Source organism: Colletotrichum gloeosporioides (genome assembly GCF_011800055.1).
Source record: "Colletotrichum gloeosporioides strain Lc1 chromosome Unknown consensus_74, whole genome shotgun sequence".
Taxonomy (NCBI): Eukaryota; Fungi; Ascomycota; class Sordariomycetes; order Glomerellales; family Glomerellaceae; genus Colletotrichum; species Colletotrichum gloeosporioides.
In genome coordinates, this window is record NW_025544719.1 from 639,341 (window position 1) to 657,833 (window position 18,493).

At 57.1% G+C, this 18,493-nt stretch overlaps 7 protein-coding genes across 7 annotated transcripts; 4 read left to right on the forward strand and 3 right to left on the reverse strand.

Moving 5' to 3' along the window:
- Window positions 1-593: 593 nt before the first annotated feature.
- Window positions 594-1,184, forward strand: GCG54_00003528 (uncharacterized protein; the record flags this gene model as incomplete). Its single annotated transcript, XM_045403601.1, has 3 exons — window positions 594-666; window positions 731-859; window positions 916-1,184. The coding sequence occupies 3 exons, from the start codon at window positions 594-596 to the stop codon at window positions 1,182-1,184; spliced, it is 471 nt and encodes a 156-aa protein (XP_045259789.1).
- Window positions 1,185-3,220: 2,036 nt separating this feature from the next.
- On the forward strand, window positions 3,221-4,962 carry GCG54_00003529 (Homocysteine synthase; the record flags this gene model as incomplete). The annotated part of the gene is made up of 7 exons (XM_045403602.1): window positions 3,221-3,270; window positions 3,355-3,433; window positions 3,475-3,558; window positions 3,623-3,982; window positions 4,039-4,631; window positions 4,687-4,750; window positions 4,810-4,962. The coding sequence occupies 7 exons, from the start codon at window positions 3,221-3,223 to the stop codon at window positions 4,960-4,962; spliced, it is 1,383 nt and encodes a 460-aa protein (XP_045259790.1).
- Window positions 4,963-5,798: 836 nt separating this feature from the next.
- On the forward strand, window positions 5,799-6,678 carry GCG54_00003530 (ER membrane protein complex subunit 7; the record flags this gene model as incomplete). The annotated part of the gene is made up of 3 exons (XM_045403603.1): window positions 5,799-6,216; window positions 6,286-6,378; window positions 6,434-6,678. 3 exons carry the CDS (start codon window positions 5,799-5,801, stop codon window positions 6,676-6,678), a joined length of 756 nt encoding a protein of 251 aa, XP_045259791.1.
- Window positions 6,679-7,133: 455 nt separating this feature from the next.
- On the reverse strand, window positions 7,134-8,246 carry GCG54_00003531 (uncharacterized protein; the record flags this gene model as incomplete). The annotated part of the gene is made up of 3 exons (XM_045403604.1): window positions 7,134-7,207; window positions 7,261-8,081; window positions 8,146-8,246. The coding sequence occupies 3 exons, from the start codon at window positions 8,244-8,246 to the stop codon at window positions 7,134-7,136; spliced, it is 996 nt and encodes a 331-aa protein (XP_045259792.1).
- A 2,001-nt stretch (window positions 8,247-10,247) lies between these two features.
- On the reverse strand, window positions 10,248-12,576 carry GCG54_00003532 (Choline transporter-like protein ctl1; the record flags this gene model as incomplete). Its single annotated transcript, XM_045403605.1, has 2 exons — window positions 10,248-12,502; window positions 12,564-12,576. The coding sequence occupies 2 exons, from the start codon at window positions 12,574-12,576 to the stop codon at window positions 10,248-10,250; spliced, it is 2,268 nt and encodes a 755-aa protein (XP_045259793.1).
- Window positions 12,577-14,529: 1,953 nt separating this feature from the next.
- GCG54_00003533 (Ras-related protein Rab-2A) lies at window positions 14,530-15,324 on the forward strand (the record flags this gene model as incomplete). Its single annotated transcript, XM_045403606.1, has 1 exon — window positions 14,530-15,324. One exon carries the CDS (start codon window positions 14,530-14,532, stop codon window positions 15,322-15,324), a length of 795 nt encoding a protein of 264 aa, XP_045259794.1.
- Window positions 15,325-15,757: 433 nt separating this feature from the next.
- GCG54_00003534 (Dolichyl-phosphate-mannose--protein mannosyltransferase 2) lies at window positions 15,758-18,100 on the reverse strand (the record flags this gene model as incomplete). The annotated part of the gene is made up of 3 exons (XM_045403607.1): window positions 15,758-16,401; window positions 16,455-17,889; window positions 17,963-18,100. 3 exons carry the CDS (start codon window positions 18,098-18,100, stop codon window positions 15,758-15,760), a joined length of 2,217 nt encoding a protein of 738 aa, XP_045259795.1.
- Window positions 18,101-18,493: the final 393 nt, after the last annotated feature.

Below are 18,493 nucleotides of genomic sequence, written 5' to 3' on the forward strand. Positions count from 1 at the left end.
CACGTACGAGTCCGCCACGAGGCCTGCGAGCACCTCTTCAAGACCAGCGTCCAACCAACTGCCTCGCGCCAAGCCGTAGTCCGGCCCTCGAAGGGAGGCTCTGTTGCTTCCTGCAGCAGGATTGGCTGCCGGCGCTAGCCTGGGAACCCTGCTACACACCATCTTGTTCTCTCGCAGTGCATGGCGACGGTCCAGGGGAGTCCCGTTTCAGATGCATTTCAAAAGTCTCAGGCCGTGCATTGCCCAGCGAGAACCCGACCCTTGGGCGTCCAGTGATGACTAGAGCCGCGACTACATGTCCCGCCTCTCAAACACCCAGACAGGGAGCAAGATGGGACTGCCTGTCCATACAAAAGCATAACTGATTTCCCCTCTTTCATGCTGCGTTGCCTTTTCTTGGTGCTTTTCCCGCTTGACCGTTTCCACACTCTCTCTCTATTTCACACAACCTACTTCTCTTCTTGAACAGCGCACTGGGGGCAGCTTAGATTTTACAACTATACCATTTTTATCTTTCCCTTCTTTCTCTACTACCCTTTTCCTAACGATACCTACGACTCTACTTCAACGAAACGATAACGAATTCCGACAAGATGGGTCTCATTCTTCCTCTCCGCATTGTTCAGGGTGTCTTCTCGTTGGTGATTCTGGGTCTCTCGGCCTATGGTACGTGATGGAACAGTGGTGGCTGTTGTGGCTGGAACTAAAAGAGCTGACTGTGTGCGTGTAGTCGCCAACTGGTACAACATGGACACGATGACATCGTCGCCTTCTCAGATCAACTTCCTGGTCTTCGTCCCTCTCTGGTCTTTCATCTCGATTGCCTACCTCGAGGTCGTCCCCAAGTTCGCTCCCAGAGGTAAAGTTCACTTACACAGAAAAAGGGGGTCACACTCAAATTAACACCTCTGGCAGCTTCTCACCCCTGGGGCGCTGTTGCCTTCGAGCTCCTGAACGTTCTGTTCTACTTCGCTGGCTTCATTGCCCTCGCCGTCTTCCTCAGCAAGCTTCTCTTCTGCCGTGGAGCCGTCTGCGCCGCTGCCCGTGCCGACACCGTCCTCGCTTCCCTCCAGTTCGCCCTGTGGTCCGTCACCGCGCTGCTGATGGTAAAGGACGTCTTCAAGTCGGGGTTCCGCAAGCCCACCGCCGCTGGCCCCCCTCCTCAAATGAAGGAGTCTGCGTAAAGTACTACTCAGACTCCTTCAAGTTTAATCACGTCGCCCTGGCAGAGGCCAGGCGTGAGGCGTCCGTCGAGCTGATCAGAGCAAAGAGGATGCCATCGTGGGACCGGAAGAGCGATCGCAAGCAAATTTGGGAAACCGATCAGAAGCGCATCTACGGCCCGGGATTTAGTGAAGTGAGCCTTGTCTAGATGACGGGCTACACTCGGACTGGGGTTCAGGAGAAGAACTTTTATGTGTCACAGCACGACACTTTATTGGGAAAATTATGTGCGACCCGGATGGATATACTTGGTTTTTTTTTTTGGGTTGGCTATCGATTCGACAAGGACGTAGATGCTACTATTACTATTCTGGCTCCGGCCTGTATTCATTCCTTCCCATTTTTCCGATCTTGAGTGTGTTTTGCTCGGCCAGTGAAAGCCAAGGCCATCATAATGCCAATGGTTAGACTGAGGGGTCATTGTCTATAGCCGCTAAAGTTATCACCTCTTACTATGTCTAACTTATCGAATAGTCGATGTAAAAGGGATCAACGTCAACAACCTGACAGGGTAGCCAGCGGCTATTGCAATGACCGAAGTCTAATTGGCCGGCCTGTTGCTGCAGACCCATCTGCAGTGCAACGGTGGGCTTGTGGGGGCGCTTGGAAGAATCCCGACAATCGGTGGCTGAGCGGACGAACACCAATGCACGTTATTGACGTTGTCTACATTCTCATGCCTCGCAAGCATCATCGCCGGGCAGCGCGTAGATCGTTCAGGAGAAGGAACGTTTTTCTGCCAGTGACCCTGATAGCCTATTCCAGGGGAACGGTGTCAGCTGTTCTTTTTGTCCAGGCCTGTCATACCTCGTCTTCGTGCATGATTGCCCGACTTGAAGACGTGTCCTGAATCAGCCCTACTAAAGACCTCATCCTAAGACTTAAAAACGAAGGCAATGCGAAGCCAACCCCGGTGACCCAACTTTTTTTTTTTTTTTTTTCCGCCGGAATAGAAGATCAAATCCCATTATCCCACTGGAGGAACTCGGGGCAGGCTAGGAAGCTATTGTGGGGAGGCGTTCTTCCACGACAACACCCACCGAGCCACCGACCGACAACCGCATCGCGGCATCGTGGATCCACTGCGGTAGCCGGTGACCGGACACGATCGTTGTCAAGTCGCCGGATCGCTCAGTCTCCAGAAGCCCTCAGGCGGGACGAGCCGCAAAAAGACACGAAGCACCCGTATGCAAACATCGGACCGCATCATGCTCTCGTACTCCAACATAAGACAGCCACAATGATCACATCTGACCTCGCTCTTCCAGACACAATCTGCATGAACAGCTCGGTCAGCCACGCTCACCCACCACGCTCACCCACCACGAGAACCTCCGCGGCCGGTGAGCAAACCCAAACTTTCTCCAGCGTGTGGGCGAAAGCCCCTCAGTGGGAGCGCGACCCCTGCCTTCTGCCCCGCAAAGTGACATTTGAGCGTCGATTGCGTGCTCTGGCCAAACCCCACAGGCCTTTGCCTAAACCGGCCCCGTTCAACATCACCCTCGCCTTTGCGCGGGATACTTTTTCGTTGCGCCCAGCACCCCCAATTGCGATAGCAGCAAATGACCAATTGATTTTTCCCAAGCAATGGTTGAGCTCTGATGGGGCACCCAAGCTACCGGCTGCTACCTCGTCTGGGAAAAGAGCAGCAATTGGAGGGCCCGACAAGGGGGTGTAAGTACCTACCCCATGTCATTCCCTCTTGCGCAAAGAGTAAGAAGATTCATCGGTAGAGGTCAATATTGTATGTAAACAGACCAACCTATGGTGTGATCTCCCCTCAATGGCATCATCGTAGCCCAGCCCTCCCAGTCTATTCGGGTAATCGGTGCCCCGTCTATCGTTGCTCTGGTCCTGTCTCCGTTGCCGGCCCTGTCGTGTCTCTGAAAAGCTGCCGCCGTTGCTTTTTTAACGAGACACACTGGCTCCAGAAAGTTTCTCTTCCCCTCCTCCTACGTACTCATCCTCCCACACCCTTCACAGAACAGAAGTAACCATGGCCGACGAATTGAGCAAGAACTTTGAGACTCTCCAGCTCCATGCGGGGTACGTCGATGTCTTCCCTGCAGACTCAGCTACCTGATGTTTAAGCTCTGGAGCTATCGATACTGACGGACGAACTACACACAGCCAGGAGCCGGATCCCGCGACCAACTCACGCGCCGTCCCAATCTACGCAACAACTGTTCGTACCCCCAGCGACGAGCAGGTCTGTAAAGCTTCGCACAGCTAACGTCAATCGCGATGTAGAGCTTTACTTTCAATGATTCCGCCCACGGCGCGAGGCTCTTTGGCCTCAAGGAGTTTGGCAACATCTACAGCCGTATCATGAACGTACGTCGCGCCTTGTTCCTGTTCTAGCCCCAATGACGACCGCTCTGACAAGCTCCCCTCCCAGCCCACCGTCGATGTCTTTGAGAAGCGCATCGCGGCCCTCGAGGGTGGTGTTGCCGCCCTGGCCACTTCTTCAGGACAGGCCGCACAGTTTATTGCAATCAACGCCCTCGCCCACGCCGGCGACAACATCGTCTCTACCTCTCTCCTCTACGGCGGCACCTACAACCAGTTCAAGGTCTTCCTCCCGCGCCTCGGCATCCACACGAAGTTCGTCGACGGTGACCGTGTCGAGGACATTGCCGCCGCGATCGACGAGAAGACCAAGGCCGTCTACGTTGAGAGCATCGGAAACCCCAAGTACAACGTTCCCGACCTGGAGGCGATCGCCAAGGTTGCGCACGAGAAGGGCGTTCCCGTGATTGTAAGTCATCACCCTCACTGCGAAAGAGCCCAGAGAACTAACCTGGCGATGCAAAGGTCGACAACACCTTTGGCGCGGGAGGCTACTTCATCCGCCCCATCGAGCACGGCGCCGACATCGTCGTCCACTCCGCCACCAAGTGGATCGGCGGCCACGGCACCACCATCGGCGGCGTCATCGTCGACAGCGGTAAGTTCAAGTGGGACAACGGCCGCTTCCCGCAGATGACGGAGCCTTCGGACGGCTACCACGGCCTCAAGTTCTGGGAGACCTTCGGCCCCATCACCTTCATCATCCGCGCCCGCGTCGAGATCCTGCGCGACCTCGGCGCCTCACTGAACCCCTTCGCCGCCCAGCAGCTCATCATCGGCATCGAGACCCTGTCCCTCCGCGCCGAGCGCCACGCGCAGAACGCCCTCGCCCTCGCCAAGTGGCTCGAGGCCAGCCAGTACGTCAGCTGGGTCTCGTACCCGGGTCTCGAGAGCCACCCGTACCACGAGACGGCCAAGAAGTACCTGAAGCGCGGCTTCGGCGGTGTTCTCAGCTTCGGCGTCAAGGGCGGCGGCAGCGCCGGTAGCCAGGTTGTCGACGGGTTCAAGCTGATTTCGAACCTGGCCAACGTTGGCGACTCCAAGACGTTGGCTATCCAGTGAGTTGCCATCGCGCGACACTTACCATGGAAGATGAAGACTGACACGCCGCAGCCCCTGGACGACCACCCACGAGCAGCTCTCCGACGAGGAGAAGATCACCTCGGGTGTCAGCGAGGTTAGTCCTTCATATGCTACAAAGGCCGACAAGTTCAGTGCTAACGATCCGCCCCGCAGGACCTCATCCGCATCTCGGTCGGCACGGAGCACATCGACGACATCATCGCCGACTTTGAGCAGTCCTTCAAGAACGCCGCGGCGGCCACCAAGGACGGCAAGGTTGCGGACGCCGCGGAGACGAAGAAGGACGACGCACCCTTGGCGCCGTAGGTGTGATGCTCTAACACCAAAAAGGCGAAGCATAGCGTGCCTCCTGCGAAAAAAAAAGGGGAGCATTTTGGATACCCAACGTTGTTGTACTGGATGAATTGTATGAAGAATACCCGTAGAAAAAGCAACGTAATCTCTGTCGTTTGAAACATGGCACCATTCCGCATTCTTCGTAACAAGGCAAAATAGGAGAAATTCTCCCTCTTGAAACAGGATTGTCGTCGCCATAGACACCTCATGTTCCGAGTGAACGGGGAGCAAGGCAGAGGGGAGACTCCCGGGCGTGGCAACTCACTTCCTGTAGCAACTAAGACCCCGCGGGCATTTGACAATCTAACCGCCGCAACGCCACAAAATTCCCGCCATATCCAAGCAGGAAATCCTCCAGCTAGAGCTTGCGGTAAATAGACAGCGATCGACAGACCTTAGCTCGCCCTCCACCCGTTCTCCAAAAGACACAAGCTTCAAGAATGTGAAAGTCCAGCCCGCGATAGACGACGATGAAAAAAGCCACGGGATCGTCGTGATTGGCCACCGTTCATTCCCCAGGAAGCAAGGGTACCCACCACCACCACACACCACCTACCCGCTGGGGTCCCATCCAACATACATCCTCAAGCTTCAATCCTCGTCCGCCTTTCCACCTGCACCTCCGACCTCAACCTCAGAAATCCCTCCCCTCCCCCTCCTCCGGCCTTGCGAACTGCTGCCCCTCCTCTGACCTCCTCGCGATTTTTTCTACTCTCCTGTCCTTCCGTCACTCTATACCAACGATACGAAAGGCAGCAAACAACCCGAAGAACCTCCCACCGCATCACCACCAAAAACCCGCCAAAATGCGCCTCCAATCCCTCCTCTACCTCCCGACAGCGCTCGCCGCCTCCCTGACCCTCCAGATCCCTTCCTCCCCGGCCCTCCCGAACCCGTACACCCTCCCGCCTTCGACCCGTGCGAGCCTCTCTGCCCTCGGTGCCTCGCTCACCGCGCCGCTCTCCGTACAAAACACCTTCGTCTTCAACAACGTCACGGCGCCCGGGTCCTATCTCGTCGACGTCCACTGCGCAACGCACGCCTTCGCGCCCCTGCGCCTCGACGTCGCCGAGGACGGCACCCTCGCCGCGTGGGAGACGTACCGCGGCAATGACTGGGACAACAAGGGCGAAGTGTACGCCTCCAAGGAGTTCGAGAACGGCGCCAAGGGCTTTGAGGTGCGGGTCCTGGGTGGCAAGAACTACTTTGTCGAGAGGAGCAAGTGTACGTTTTCTCTCAGGTTTCCCCCGAAGAAAGCAAAGCAAAAAGGCTAACCATGAGAAATGCCCGCAGTCTCCGTCTTCACCATCCTCAAGAACCCCATGATCCTCCTGGGTCTCGTCAGCATGGGAATCTTTATCGGCATGCCCTACCTCATGGACAACAGTACGTTCACGCCCAATTGATGACACATCTTCACGGACAGAAATCACTAACGGAGGCAAACCTGCAGTGGACCCCGAGATGCGCGCCGAGTTCGAAGAGCGCCAGAAGAGCAACCCCATGAACTCCCTCCTCGGCGGCGGTGGCGGTCAGCCGGGTGCGAACCCCATGGGCAACTTCGACATGGCCGCCTTCCTTGCGGGATCGGGCGGTGAGAAGAAGAGCGAGGGTTCTGCGCCTGCTCCGTCGAGCGGCGGCGGCGGCGGCGGTAGCGGCAAGAAGGAGAAGGGCGTGCGGAGGTAGTGGTTTACTACACGGAGAGGGGAGGGAGGTTATGAGGAGAGGAAGACCGCAAGACTTCCGAAAACGCTGGCAACAGTGACAAAGAGATGGGATAGGAGTATTTCCTTTATACATTGATACCTATGGATCTTTATCTGAGACTGGTCATCTGATCTAGTTGTTGTCCTGGCCGACGCCCTGGCACTTTGATTGACTGGTCAATGGGTTTTGAACTTGGGTCCATGGCATATAATGGCCGCTGACTTTAAAAATCCTTGCAGAAGTTCCGCATACGGGTAAGATTACTTTACCCAGGGCAAAAAAACATGCAACATATTATGAACATATGAATGTAGAACTATGCCAGCCGTCTCATATCAGAGTCATCAAGAAAACCAAGCTATTACCATGCAAGATTTCTGTATCCTGGCCCCCCTCCCAATCCATCCAGAGAGACACCACTCTGGTCTGATCTTTTAGAAGTCACCACCAAAATCGTCTCCGCCAAAGTCATCACCACCGCCGAAATCATCATTGTTATTACCGTCATCTACACCATCGTCAGTGAGTGGTTCTCAAAGGCGTGAAGGGGCTAGAACTTACTGTATCCCTCAGCGTATGCCTCGTGCTGCTCGTCATTAATGTGGTCCGCAAGCAGCGCGCCACCAAGCAGACCGGCGCCGGCACCGAGAGCCAGACCACCGGCCATGCCCATACCGCCGCCGCCGGGCCTCTTGCCGCCAGCCATTGCCTGTCCGCGGCCGTAACCCCCGTAGCCCTGCTGCTGCATCGGGTACCCGCCGCCGCCGTAGCCTCCGTATTGCGGCTGTTGCGGGGGGTAGTAGCCGCCCTGCTGAGGGGGATAGTAGCCTCCCTGCTGGGGCGGGTAGCCTCCTTGTTGGGGGTACCCCCCGTACTGCGGCTGCTGGGGCGGGTAGCCTCCGGCGCCGCCGTACTGTCCCTGGCTGCTGCTCCCGGTCTTGGTCTTGCCCAGCAGCTTGCCGAGGAAGCCGCCGCTCTTGCCGCGCTCCTGCACGCGCGGGGGCAGCTGCTCGGGGAAGGGGGACTGCGGCTGCTGGTGCTGTTGCTGCTGCAGGCCGTAGCCGGGGGGCATGGGGGAGTGGGAGCCGCGGTTGCGCTGGTCCTCCTCGGCCTGGAGCTGGCGGGCGAGGCGCTCGTCTTCTGACATGGCGTTAGAGGGGCCGCCGGCGCCGCCGGGTGGTTGCGGGGTCGCGCTGTGGTTCTCGTAGGGGTTCGGCTTCGCGTCGACGGGGTGTGGCGCGGGGCCGTCGCCCGGTCTCGGGGCGTAGCCCGGAGGAGGGCCGTCTGGGTGCTCACCGTCCTGGGGAGGAGGGGGAGGGGGCAGGGCTGGTTCGGTGGGCTTTTCCCATTGGGACTGCTTTGTGTGGAGGTTTACGTAGAACCTGGTGATAGGCGCGGGGTTAGTTTGGCGTGGTTTGCTTCGTTTTGAGGGGATTGAGGACGAACCATTCTTTGTACTGGTCGTTCCAGCGGGCGGTCCAACCGGGAGGGACTTCTGGGGCCTTGGGAGGCGGGGGGCCGGGCGGGGGAGCGAAGTTGTCGGCCATGTGTACTGAAGGCTTTGATTTGCGACTGCGATGTGTCGTCTGTGATTGTATGTGTGTGTGTATGAGGTCGAGGATGGATGTCTGATGTCGCAGGCGGGAAGAAAAGTTAGAGGCGAGCTTTAAGCTTTCGGGGGAGGAACCAAGGCTTAAAGGAAGGGTTCTTTTTCGGTTTTGGATGGGAAAGAGGGAAAAAGAGGACGGGGTGTCAAGTGTCAGGTGTGTAATGGAGGCGCAATAGGTTGGGTATTTGAGCTGGCGCGGGAGACCGGGATTACGTCTTCAGTTTTAAACGCAGTTAAGGTCCAGGTAGATCGGTACCCTCGTGGCTTGTACGGGATAGTGCCTACGTATGGACACGAACCAATGGCGCCCCTCCGCGGCAGCCGGTCTAAGGTTCTTTTATGATATGGACCTTCCATCCATACATGTACCTTAGGTAGGGAGGGAGGGAGCCCTGGAAGGAGGCGATGAGGCTGTGGCTCACAGCACACCTCCTTAGCTTTCGCCTGCTATTCTGACTGATTTGATTTTGATTTGGCCCGACTGGATTCAGTGGAAACCAAACAAAACAGCACCTAGCAACTTCTGGAACGGAGCGTCGGGAGACACGGTCATGGATGGAGCTGTAGGGGTCCTGTCCTCGGCCGCGAAAAGAACCAGCGGCCCCGTCGCCATTTGCCTTCCATCGCTCGCGCTATGTATGTGATCGGGGCCGCTGTCTCCCCCCCGCCCATCTTCCCTCCGGGCTTTTGCTTGAGCTGCGACCGAGTCTTGGCTGCCTCACTCCGCTGCGACGGACGTGATGCGAGATGCTGCGAAATGGCATAGCCCCTCTTTCGCTGCTGGGAACCTTACCTACCGGCCCCGCCGCCACGACACTGACCGGCCTGGAGTTCTCTGCTGCCCCTCCTCTCCAGTGATTGACTGCTTTAGCTGGCCCCTTCGCTTGCAGGTAAACTCGCCTGGGCACCTGCTGCTGGTGCTGCTGCTTCCTACTGCGACCCGGGACGCCGGAGAGCCGGCACGAAACCGCAAGTCTCGCCCATGTATCTCGCACGCGGTCTCCCGCAGAGGAGATACCGGCAAAATACGTCATCGCAGGAACCCTGCTGCATGCTCCCCCCAAAGCTCGACTGGAAACGTCTCGCACGGGCCATGCCCCCACCGCGGGGATCCACGAGTTTGAACCCCTCCGACGACCTCCAGCCAATGCCAAGCTTCAGTGTCATCACACTCGCAGTCGCTGGTGCTGCCTGACTGCTTGTCTGTCTCTGCATCTCGCGATAGCCCAGCCTAGGGGGGCGAGAGGCGACATGCAAACTGAACGTACACGGATTCTTAAGTAACAAGCTGAATATCGTGGCTGGTGCTCCCACGGTCTCGTCCAGATGCCTCTGGAAGTTCTGACGACAGCGGCCAGTGGCTGTGGCGATGTCCCACAGTCCACGCGCCAGGCTACATGCCCAGATGACAACCGCCATCCCGTCAACAAGTATTCTTCCCGCGTGGCGGTGCACATTACATTTCCGCGTCGTGGTGCTGCTACTGTTCTTTTTTACCGCCCGACAAACCACCCCTGGGCCCGCTCGGGAAACATTGTATGCACAGCGAGACACACTTACCGGGCGTGATAAAATCCTGCTCCGCCCGCCGTGCCAAGACATCCTCCGCCGTCACACAACCAAATCGCCGGGCGTTTTGCTAGTTGCCCGTTGCGAATAGGTCGTGGCGCAGTCACATCGTTCCTCGCCTTCCACCACTCACACGCCTTATTGTCGAGCTTGGCACTCTCCCGACAACGACTGTCTCTCTTGCACAGTGAATGAACCTTGGGGTTGATTGAGCATGAGCTAAAGGTCCAAAGCGCCAAACTGAAAAGCCAAGCATCAGTGTCTGCAACCAGACAATCTATACCATCTAACACGCTGCGTGGGCAAAACTACGTCCCGCATCCTGGCAGCTATACAATCTACTCAATACCGTAAGCAAATAATCAATATATCAAGGCAGGCCCCGTTCGTCCCGCCTATTCCTCTCGCCAAACAGGTAGGCCGCCTCCATGCAGTAGGCGCCCCCTCCGCTGGCCATCCGCCGCTCGCTGCCATAGCAAATAACCACCGCGTCCAGGATGCCGCTAAGAATACCTTCCATAGCACCCATAACCGAAAACCCAATGAAACTGGCAACAAGACCAACCACGTAGGCGTACGCCGACCCTCGCACTCCCATACCGTCCGGCAGCGCGATCCGGACCTGCTTTGCCGTAATAACCCAGCCCGCAAAACCGAGCCCCGTGGCCATAATGAACCGCGTCGCGTATAGCAACATCTTCGCTAACCGGTACGGAAGTAGAGGAGAGTGGCTGGACCGCCGTGAGCTGAACACTTGCGGTGTCAGGGTTGTGGTCGGCCGCTGCGGCGATATGAAGTCCATCTGGCTCAACCCTCGAGCAGCCGTATGCAGGTTCTGCGAGTGGATTGCACCGTACGTGATGGTCATCGGATTCGTGAGCGCTGCGATAGGGGTTGGGATCCACATGGCAGCAACATGTTGGAGGATGTTAGCAAACCTGCGAGGCAGCACAAGAAGAGGCGCCCGGATCAGCAGCGCCAGCAATGTAGACTCGCAGATACTTCCAAAGATGGTCGTCGAAGCGTGGTTGAACGCCGCCGTCACAATCTCCTTCGACGTCGGGGCAGGCGCCGCGTTACGGTGGAAATACCATTGAGACACCGTAGCAGCCGTCGTCGCTCTCTGCACAGAGTTGATCACCCCGATGGTCCACATGTACATCAGGACAAACCAAATCCCGAGCCACCAGCTAGAGACGCTGATGATGAACCTGGCCAGTCTTCTTGAGAAGTATCCGCCCAAGAAGATCCTCGAAAACATCCACATCCACACCCATGTCCAGACCACGATGACGGCAAGGCAAGCGAAACCCAGCAGCATCAGAGCCTGGTTGGCCGCAAGAATCCTGGTCGAGAACTCGAGAATCTCGACGGCCTGCCGGATCGCGTGGCGGCCCTTGTAAGCCGTGTAGACCCAGACGAACGCTGATATGGCAGGAACCAAGGCAGCCCATCGCATGGCCCTGTCTTGGAAGCTCGCTCCGTGTGTTGAGCCCTCGTAGCTGGAAATGAAAGGATACAAAGAGAAAGAGAACATGATGATGGGCACCGCAACGAGGATCAGCATCGCAAGTGGTCTGGCGAATGACCGCAGCGCCGCGAGCCATACGAGTGACACGATGATGGAGATGAGCGTATCCACGGCCAGCATGTGGAAAGATGTTTGTAATGTCGTGTAGATGGTGTCGCCCCAACCCTTCTTAGGTGTGCCAGTGTGAAGCCAGACGAGCACAAACGTAGATACCAAGCCAGCCAGCGCAATCAGGAATATCCATGCGAAAAAGGAGTCGTACTTGAAAATTTCCCCTTCGATAAGAGGGACGGTAGCCGGCAGCGTCTCGTCATCAGAACTGGCCCTACGCGCCTCGTCGAACTCGTCTTCCTGCGTAGCTTCCCTCCTGAGCTGGACTTTACGATCGCCGGACCTAGGCTGGAACTTCTGAAACGGGGCCGGGCTTGAGTCTGTCACTGCCTCGTTCAGCAAAGAGGCAGACGGGTCGTCGTCCTGGATCTGAGAGTCTAGCCCGATATCCACCATCTTAGGATTGGTGTCCGACGTTCGGTCGGAGTCCTCGCGGGGAATGTCCTCTGCTTCTTCGTCTATGACGTCCCGTCCGCGATTCCTCCCACCGAAGCTCCTAGCCCCATTCCAGCTGCTGCGAATGCCTCTCCTCAGCCCTCTATCCTGATACCTCCGTCCGGGTGTTTCGCTGCTCTGTTCCAGCGAGCCGCGGCTGGCGTCCGGTTCCGTCTCAGAGCTCTCTGCCATTTTGGTTGCGGCAGCCACGCGCCGTGACATGTGCAGGGCGGCCATATCCGCTGCCTCACGATCCCTCTCGTCCTCGTCGTCTTCCTCCATGTACTCATCGAGCGTGCTGTGGAACAGCGGCGCATCTTGCGCGGCGGACATGCGGGAGGCGAAGCCTAACTGCCCGAAGCGGGAGCCACCCGGCTGGTAAGGGTTTCCAGCGTATCCTCTGCCAAGAAACGAGCGCCCGCCATTTCGTGGAGGCCGTGATGATGACCAGTCGTTCGGGTGTCGTGGTGGGTTTTCGTTGCCGTCGGGCTGCTGGCCTGCGAAGTTGGAAAGCCGCGACTGTGACTGCGCCAGGAACCTGGACGCATCTGAGGAGGACCTTGTTAGTTCACCGCATGGCAGAGAATGAGCGGTGGACGGAGGACGTACATTCCGAGAACATGGTGCTGCGGTTAGCGAGGACCTCGTCCCCTCAGAGTATTTTCGCGTGCTCTTGGATCAGTCGGAACGCGGGCTGATGGGTAAATAAGGCCGGGTATCGAAGGTTGGAGAATGACGATGACGGACAGAGTTAACGGGAGGAATGTTTGAGGTGCCGGGCGGAGAAGCTAATGGTATACGCAAACAGAATACGCCGCAAGAGCAGCAAATTTTCGGGCAGACGACGTCTCGTGCACCGAGATCAGTGACCTCCAAGAAGGATTATGGAAAACAAGGCCGGGGTGCTCGTGAGAAGGGCATCCGCACCATGGTGTCGGGAGAGATGAATCGGAGGTCATGCGGTGCAGGACGAGCCGAAGTACCCAAGCAGGTGAATGAGTGGACCGGTGAGGGAAGGAGTACATGGGGGAACATGGATGGGCAACAAGCAACCCACCTCAGGCGGGCTAGTTGGATCGTTAGGCAGCGCGGGCGCTGATGCAGCCTAGACAGTGGCACTCAGGTAGCACACGACACCCAACACCGCCCACGGGTACCTTTCTCGCTAACAATCCAGCCACTCAAAACATGGGTTTCCAGCGGAGGGGACGTGGGAGACACCCACCGCCGGCACTCATCGGACTTGTCGATGGCGATAAGGCGTCACGTCTGGCGCATTGCGCAGCGCAGCGCAGACGGCTGTGGACCGCTTTACTGCATAAGGTAGTCCCTGGTTTTGCGTCCGCCTCATTTGCAACATCAAAAGCATCTCCCAGGCTCCTGCTTGACTGCTTACTTACCACAACAAGTACCGTACATGGCATAGCATGACCTTCCCGGCTGGGAATCCCGAAAACCGGTGGTGAGTGGAGGAGGAGGGAAAGGTATCCTTCAAGGTAAAGTTGCATGCAGGTTGACTTGCATCAGAGATCCAACTAAAAGTCAAACAAAGGCGCAATGCAAAGAAGAGGACTCGCTCAGTCTTTGACCGTTTGAATCAGCCCCAGGTCCATCACGGTCAGCTTTGCGGCACCTGTTGCCGTTTCTTCTCGGGTTCTTGGTGATGCCGGGCTGCCCCTTTTGTTGCTGTTGCTGTTGCTATCGCTATTGCTGCCGCTGCATGGCACTGACCTGTCCCGGCGTGAGACACAGCAACCCGACCAGCCCGCATCCCGAGTCATTCCATTCAGTCATGGCCAGTCTACCATCGTCAACTGACTGCTGAGTCCGCTGCCACTCCTTTGCACCGCACCAAGCGGGTAGACGTCGACGGTCGGCTTGGTTCCTGCCAGCCACCACCCGTTGCCCTTGCCGCCCTCTTGCTTCTCCTTATCGCCCTGCACTTGCGTCACTGATAACACCATGCTCATCCCTGCCGCAATCCACTCCCTGGTCATCGGTCCACCTTTTAATTGGGGCTCTGTCGTCTTCTGGCTAGCCTGTGACAGGGGCCCGTCTTAAACATCATCCAGCGTGATACATACCTCGCCATTTCAATCTCCATTGGAACGCCATCCTACACGAACTTTGCAACCAGACTATCTTTCTTTGGTACTCTGTTTTCTCAAAGTTGCCCCGACATAGACCTAAGCCGGCAACTACCCCCTAACGTTTCCTCGTGGAGAGACGGGAGACCAGCATCAACGAGAACAGACGACAGCCGTGGAACATTTTCAAACCCGCTCCCGCTCTCAACCCCTTGTCAGCCTGCCAGCCAGGCCTTTTCTGAACACGTGCTCCGACAAACCACCCGATAGCTACAACGGCCTCTGAAGCTTTCCCGACATCAGACCAACCAACGAAACAACGCCCATCCATCCCCTCCGAACCATCAGCAAAGCCCGGTCTCGCGGGCAACAGAGCTCACCCCCTACATAGTACATCTCACACGGACGACATCACCATTTTTCCACCCCCTCCTTCTTCGCTCCCGAACCCTTCGACCCTACCCGCACACGCATCATTGCAAAGGGCCATGTCGTCTCCACCATGGGATTATATCGCTAAGCTCGTCTGCATTGGCGACTCGGGCTGCGGCAAGTCCAGCCTTACCATCCGTCTCTGCGAGGGACGCTTCTCCCCGCACCACGACGTGACAATCGGCGTCGAGTTCGGCTCCCGCATCGTCCCCGTGGGCCCCCCGAAAACCCAGCCCGCGCCGCCCCTAGCCCGCCCCTCCTCCCAGAAGACCAACAAAACAGATGATTCGGTTTCGAACGGCCTGCCCGAGCCCCCTCGCCTGGCACCCGAACCCTTCGACCCCGACGCCCCGCAGAAGCACATGAAGCTCAGTCTGTGGGACACGGCCGGCCAGGAGACGTACAAATCCGTTACCCGCTCCTACTTCCGCGGGGCCAGCGGCGCCCTCCTCGTCTTCGACCTGTCCCGCAAACAGACCTTCCAGCACGTCACCGACTGGCTCAACGACCTGCGACAGATCGCCGAGCCTGACATTGTCGTGATCTTGGTCGGCAACAAGGCTGATTTGACCCAGGAGGCCGACAACAAGCGCGAAGTCACTCGCGAGGAGGCCGAGGACTGGGCCAAGAAGAATGGCGTGTTTGAGTACGTCGAGACGAGTGCTAAGAGCGGCGAGAATGTCGAAAAGGCTTTTATGAGAGTTGCCGAGAGGATATACAACAACATCCAGGCCGGCAAATACGACCTTAATGACAGACGATCCGGCGTCAAAGGACCCAGCGCCGGCGGCAACAGGCAGGTCAGGCTAGGGGGCGACGCAAGCAAGGGATCCGGCGGCGGCTGTTGTTAGATAGGGCCGCAAGAGATGAAAACAAAATCGTACACGGGAAGGACAGTGATACCCAAGGTCAGGTCATCAGCAAGTATGAGTTTTTTTGCAAACCCCCCAAGTGACTTCTCTGTTCGTCCATCAATGTACTATTACTATAATTTTAATACACGTTCACGTACGCAAGCAAAGCGGACAATCCTCAATGGAAGCAAGGAAACAGTTCATGTTGCATTATGTACGGAAATCTCTTTCCGCCTTCTTCTTCCTCCTCCTCATCTTCCCCTATCTCAAGATGTATATCTTAACGTCGACGCGCTCATCATCGCCCATATCCTTACATAGAGTTGGGTGGGGAAAATGGAAGTTTGTTTTCGCCCTTTCAAGTACAGGGTCCATCCATGGACCGTGTTGATAGAAGAAGCCTCCACCACAGATTACCTCCGAGAGTGCTTTAGTCAGACATCCTCCAGGTATCGAACCACTTCATGTAGCTGTACTGCTTGTTGGGGCCCGTCATGCCGAAGCAGATGGGGCTGAACAAGATGTAGAGACCAATGACGACCGCGTACAGCGCCCCGTAGACGCCGTACTGGATGGCCTGCTGCTTGTTGCGCAAGAACCAGTCAGCCAGGAAGCCGAAGGTGAGGATGGCGAAGTAGAGCGCCGGGTAGTAGTGGTGGACGTAGGTGACACGAGCCATGACGATGAAGGGGAGGTAGTGCAGGACCCAACCGGCGACGGGGTAGACTCCCGCATAGTGGATCTGGTCAAGCTCCTTCTCGTTCAGATCGCTGTAGCCACGCTGCCAGCGGACGAGGTACCAGAGTACGACGAGGCCGAAGACTCCAAGGCCGGCTGTGCTACCCCAGTAGACGAGGGGGTTGCCGAGCAGGAAGTACTTGACGATGCTGTCGTCCCAGCCGCACATGCGCAGACCAACGTGCAGGATGGGCCACTGCCACCACTGGGAAGCAAGGTCGTCCTGCTTATCAGGGTCGGGGACAAGGGCGTTGTTGGAGGTCATCATGGCGACGTTGAGGTGGATGAAGTCGTGGAGGAAGGGAGACTTATAGGAACCGGCGTCGGCGGGGGGCACTAGGTTTAGGTTAGCAAGGGCTGTATCGTCGTCTACACTGATGAGCACTTACGCTTGTCGTTCCAGTGAGCCTCGACGTTCCAGTGAGTGTAGGTGTCCTTGGGATTGTTGGTCTTGGTGCAGGTAACCTCGATCTGCTTGAAACCCCACTGAGGCAGGTTCACATTTCCAGCGCGAAGGTAGCAGCCGAGAACCGGGTGTCTGAGGCGGAATGCCGTGGTGAGAGTGCGGATGCGGCTGCGGTCGCGCGAGGCAACATCGCGAACAACCTCAACCTGCCAGTGGTCCTTGTCATCGCCAATAGTCAGGTTGCCGTAGGAGGAGACCTCCTTGTCGGCCTTGGTGATGGGGGCGGCGATCTCGTGGGAGTGGAGGTTGCGGCCGGTCTGAGCGTGGATCAGGCGGATGGTGCTGCCGTCGCCAATGAAGCGGACGGGAGCCTCCGCGTCGTAGTCCTCGTCGTGGCGGTTGGGGTAGAAAAACCAGTCGTTGTTGGCATCCTTGTGGTGGTAGCAAGTGACCTGCTGCTGACCGGAACCCTCGGGGTAGGTCTGGACGTGGGAGTGAAGCAGACCGCCTCCGTAGCCCATGTTCTTGATCGTGGCGCGAGATCCGTAGGCAATCTCGAGAGGACTGTTCTTGCCGACCTCGGTGCCCTTGAGGTTGGCCTGGAAGAGGGAGCTCATCTGCGCATCGCCAGGGCCGGTGTGGTCGAGAATGGCGAAGTGCATGGCGAAAGTGAGCATGTAAACCAGGAAGGGGAGGATGATGAGGCCGACAACACGAGTAGCGACATGCGCGCCGAGGGTAGTGACGGGCATGCGAACATCGCCGAACTTGGTCCAGAGGTCCTCAATGGTGTAGAGACCGACGAGAGAAGTGACGAAGAGACCGACGAGCTTGACACTGCAGACACAGCCAATGCTGAGACCCGTCATGAACAGCCAGAAGAACCATTCGGGCTCGAATGAGTTGTGGCGCTGGTTATGGAACTTGGACCAGCAGAGGACTGTGGCGAAAGTTCCGCAGAGCAGCATCGAGTCGAGGAGGATGAAGCGGCTGATGGTGGTGTAGGAGTTCTCGCACAAGACCATGAGGGTGACGAGCCAGACGGCGGGGCGTCTCAGCTTCAGTTCGCGAGCAGTGAAGTAGGCCATGGGAATGCAGACGATGCCGAAGAAAGCGTTGAAAGCTCTCATGAAGGTGTAGTTCACATCCTCGGGGTACTTCTCACCAGACTTGAACTCGAAAGATCCATTGTAGCCAGCGAGAACTCCAGACAGACCAACGAGCATCTTGCCCAGGGGCGGGTGGACGTCGAAGTAGTATTCATGCTTGATGTAGTGGCTTCCGAATTTGCCAAAATGCGCCTCGTCCCAAGTGACAATATCGCTAATGCCAATCTTCCAGAGTCGGGTGAAGATTGCGACGGCCGTGAAGATGAGAGGGGCAATGACTACCTCCCACTCGTCGAAAAATGATGTTTGCTGGGGGGTTGTGTCGTCAGCATGGAGCTCTTTCGTCTGGACAAAGAACAGGCTCGAAACAGGGACCAATTACCTTCTTGGCGTACTTCTTCTTGTCATCGGTCTCAGGGGCAGCCGTTACGGGAACTGACTGGCCCTGAGGGGCGGCTCTTCGTCTGACGCCATCGCCGACGTCTGCGCCGGACGCGATCACTGTCTTCTCGGCAGCCATGCCTGCGCAAAGGCAAGGTCAGCAAACGGAAGGGCTGAAGAGGGCAGGAATGCAGTATAAGGGCAACCTACTGACTGGAAAAGACGGAAAGACCAGAGGTCTCGACGAACGCGGTTTAGGGGGTGTGTGGTAGGGAAGGCGAGAGAGTCAAGCTCCAAGAACAGGAACAGGAGCTCTGAGCTTTCCGCGTTAAGGATCGGACGAGTCAAGACTCAAAGTGTAAAAATAAAAGTAGGAACCTGAAATTCTCCGGACTGGAGAAGACGGTAAGAAAGGACCACAGAGCCAAATGAAGCCGCACCTCAAACAAAAGTGAATGGTGTGCTCCTGGGGCTACGGGATGTCCAGCTCCTCATCAACAAGATCGTGAAGGGGTTGCTGAAGGAAGAAGAA